The following is a 4,331-nucleotide window of genomic DNA, read 5'->3' on the forward strand; positions in this document are numbered from 1 at the left end:
TTTTAGCTTGTATTTTCTCTATCTGTCCCCTCGTATAAATTGTGTGGTTGTTTTTTGTGAATGCGATTACCAGTCGGACCATATCTGAGTTAGGGGAGTTTTGTTTTGCCTTTTCATGTCATAGCTGATATGAGGCATACTGTACTTCCTTTGTGAAAACTTCAGATCCTGCTAAAATGTAACAGTGCTTGCTTTTGTTCTTTTCTTTATTCTAAAGCAAAGTTGAAAAATAAGCATTAAATAATCTCCTTTCACACCGTGTGAATAGGAAATGCATTAGACTAATGTTTAACTGTATTACAGCTTTTGTTCAAACATATTTAATGAGCCCCACTAGTTTCACAGATACACCAAATTCAATAGGAATATTATACAATAGTTCTCTCACAATTCTTTAAGCCTGTAACTGGTGATGTGCTGTCCCACTATACTTCCATTTTTCTCCAAACCAAACAAATGCATAATATCTGATCAATAGTTGATATGTTGTTTCTCTGCTCTCCAACCCATTTGTGGGTTTTTGCTGCCACCTTTTCGGAGGTTTCTTGGTCTTGGTCGTGAAGTAGTGAGTGACAAGCCCACTGTCACTGAAAAATTTCTACTCAATCCTGATTTGACTGCCAGAGCCATCTAGCAGTTAGCAAGAGATTTGGGTGAGGAAGGTGGCCGCTGAATTTTGTTTACGAAACATCTCGTATCATGCTCATAATGTTCTTTTACATGCCGTAAATCTATGACATGGGACCGCCAGCATTACTTCCCCTCCGAAGGAAGTGGTGCTACTTATTTTTATCACCCTTAAGAATCTATCGACCTCAGCCGGGATTGAACCTGCGAACCTTGGGTCCAGTGGCGAACACGCTAACCACTAGTCCACTGAGGGCGACCAGTAGTTGATATATTATGTTGAAATTATACTGGTGATCCCCAATAATGTCTGAAATTTTTCATAAATTATTAAGTGATATTCCTTATTTTCTGCTTGTGGTTAAGTAATAAACACACATTCTAAAGTCTGTTTAAAGTATGGAAGTTTCACATATTTATTTCATAATCCAGTGAATCAATAAAAATAAAATTACATGATAGGTCCACAAATTATTTATTACAATCCTGTCCTTCTTTATTTCCCCTTTTTTCTAAAACTCTTTTGATGTCAATATTATTGTTCACAGTTTGAACAGATATAACAGACAAAATAGTAGTACATAAATAAATGCATATGAAAGACCCTGCACAGGTTCCAGCTTCTAGCCACACCAAAACTTGAACAACTGCTTGTCTTATGGACCATAACATATTACAGGACTCTTATGCTCACAAAACATGAATTCATTGTTAAAAAGACAATTACATTTTTACAATACAGTTTCTTTACTGTACATGTTAAATACTGTAGCCTGCATTTTTGACATATAACACTGTTCAGAAACCTGTTACACACAAAGAAAACAGCAGCAAGTGCCAGACAAAAAATTAGTTGATAGTAAGCAAAGTAGTAGTATGCAACACAAAATGTGATGTCATATAAAACTCAATTTTAAACGTGCAACAATCAATTCACAGGATCAAACCACTATATTTATGAATAAATAATAAACTATGGACATTCTAAACTGATACAATTTTACTTCTATTACTCATAATTAAGACCTTCAAACAACATTTATTCTGCCAACGTTTAATTTGTTCATTATTGTTTACATTACTGAATTAAAAGCTCTGACAAGTTCACTGCTAATACAGACAAAATAAAATATGTCCTCCCTGAAAGGAACTTGCTGTATCAAATTTAAAACATGCTTTAATGCATGTCACTTTATCTCAGATGATGGCCATTACCAACTCATTTATCTCAAGTGACCTGTACTTTTATTCACTAATAGTTATTCAGCTGCTCAACAAATTCCATTATGGAACCCCATGTTCCCAAAATATTGCCTTTAGTTTATATCCTGAGCCAGTTAACAACTTCATTATGTAATATCCACTTTAATATTATTCTCTCAACTATACATGGGTCCCTAACATGATTAACTCAAGGCTTTCTAACCAAAATGTTGTATTTCTTGGTTCACCTATGGACTATATGTTCTGCTTATCTGATCCGTGATTTAATTATCCTAATACTAGATGAAGAGTCTTAATTTTCCCCTTATGAATGCTGTAATTATCTGGTCATTCCAAAAATGCCAGCCTCTTCAGATTTTGAAGGTATGTTGTACATGTTCCTCTTTATCATTCTGTAAGTCCTGTTACATGCTATTTGTAGAGGCAGTAATTGGTCTCCACATCAATTTCCCATTCCAGTTTGATGACACTGCCTGTCATGCAAGTCCTACATTGCAGTGTTATTCTGTATGATAGTAGTCGATGACAAAATCACCCATTATCATACCATTTCTAGTCAGTATTAGATTAGCCATATTTTGATTTGATTTTGTTTAGTTTAGTTTATTTTACTTTACTCAGTTTTAAATCATTGTTAGGTAAGGTTATGTTACACTGCCTAATTTCATATTTTTGGATTGTTATTGACATGCTATATAGGTGTTAGTGTGTGGTAGGGATCAATAATATTTCCAATATATGAGATGCAATTCATGGTTAGACTAGATGGATAATAATACTGTCTGTTGCAACATAACTGAACATATCTATCTACTGTGCTGCAAAACACAAGAATGGAGGAAGAAATGTTTCTAATGTATTGAGCCCTCATTTTTACATAAAACAAACATTGAAACAACAATACTTTGATGTGCCTTATTCAAAAATGAAATTACACTAGATAAGAATGATTTTAAAAACTGCAGTCAGAGAAATACATAAATTCTGGTCACTTTGTTCTCAAGTCACATACTTCACCTTACAAAATTCTGGATTATAATCACGAGTTACCAAAACTATGCTTCCCACTGAAAATTTATTTTTTGCCGCTAGATTATATTTAAATGCTCAAGTTGTTTGCTTTGTTGTTATAATATCAAAATTAGAAACTTTGTCATATCAAATATCTGGAAGTAACATGTCTTCATTAGATTGTACAGCGAAACTTACAACTGATTCACAAATATAAATACTCTGTATAACACTTATAATTCCACACACAAATCATAAAGATTGAGTTGGTGAAAGAAACAATATCTAAAGCATGTGCTTAAAAATGTCATCTGTTTTTTGGTCCTTCCATCTGCCACACATCACTGGTATTCCAAGTAATGCCATCACCAGGTAATTTTAACTGGGCAAATGGCAAAAAACATGCCAAAAACCAGTTTTCTCCAAACACATCTTTGAAGTTCTGTCTCCAACCTAAATCATAATCTCTTATTTTGTGGTTTTTCTCATAAGTAGTTGTTCCATGCCATATTAAGTTTGTATGAAAAATTAATAAAGCCACCATAAAGAGCATGCCCATTATGGTAATTAAGAAAAGTATTAAATACAACTGAGTTTCTGATACATCAATTCCAAACGCCACCATCGCCAAGGGGAAAACTATCTTCAGTAGTGCCATGGGTGTTTGAAAATTAATCCTATCCCACATAAAATAGCCGTTAAAATAAGTAGCATATGCTGTGGCTATAAACAAATGAATCGCAAACGCCAAAAAAAATCTGTAATTATAATGTCCAATACAACACCCAGTAAACATACAATGATGATCTCGTCTAATAATGCACGTACTACAGGTATCACAATGCCAAGATCTAGGAGGTGAAACCGATTCACAAACTGAGCAGAAATGCCACTTGGGTTGTAACTTGGATTGTAACAAGAGTCCCTTGACACTTGTATTTGTGCAGACGATGGCTACGAAGTTACTTGTTATGTTACACATAAGAAATGTGCCACATGTGAAGTGTACAGTATACCATACCGACCATACGGGATAAAATGACGGAACAACCACAAACAGTTCAAAGAAATATATAGTTGGTATTATGCAGATTACAAAAATAAAGGCAGCAATTTCCGTCGGTACCTTCGGGAAAATGTTCTTTACTGCTTTCATTCTGAACGCCATTCTCTAAAGCCACAGCACAGGTTTTGCCACTATCCGCGAAAAAGGCTGAACTTATCTTTGAGAAGGGCGGGTCTTTCCCAACTGTACGACTTTCCGCCGTAACCTGTCACCAGCCGACAAGCATCATCATATGCTGAGAAATTTTTTTTTACACATTTAAATCTAATCACCAGAGAGATTTAAATAAACTTCGATGTTTGAACAACGGTCGTCTGTGCATACGACGAACTACCAAAGCTTACATAATACATGTCTACAGCTTTCCTTTCCGTTGGTAAGTTATCTATGTCAACGTTCGTAG

General features: G+C 34.8%; 1 protein-coding gene across 1 annotated transcript; it reads right to left on the reverse strand.

Annotated features, from left to right (window-relative positions):
• Positions 1–1,014: 1,014 nt before the first annotated feature.
• Positions 1,015–4,198, reverse strand: LOC110830674 (putative palmitoyltransferase ZDHHC24). The gene has a single exon (XM_022065861.2). It carries the CDS (start codon positions 4,028–4,030, stop codon positions 3,170–3,172), a length of 861 nt encoding a protein of 286 aa, XP_021921553.1. The 5' UTR covers positions 4,031–4,198; the 3' UTR covers positions 1,015–3,169.
• Positions 4,199–4,331: the final 133 nt, after the last annotated feature.

This window comes from Zootermopsis nevadensis, unplaced genomic scaffold (genome assembly GCF_977971745.1).
Source record: "Zootermopsis nevadensis isolate Lab colony 2312 unplaced genomic scaffold, Znev_1.0 Znev_ptg000007l, whole genome shotgun sequence".
In the NCBI taxonomy this organism is placed as follows: Eukaryota; Metazoa; Arthropoda; class Insecta; order Blattodea; family Termopsidae; genus Zootermopsis; species Zootermopsis nevadensis.

What these genes read in the sequence shown, in the direction of transcription:
- LOC110830674 (XM_022065861.2), bottom strand. Translation starts at nt 4,030, where the DNA reads ATGGCGTTCAGAATGAAAGCAGTAAAGAACATTTTCCCGAAGGTACCG.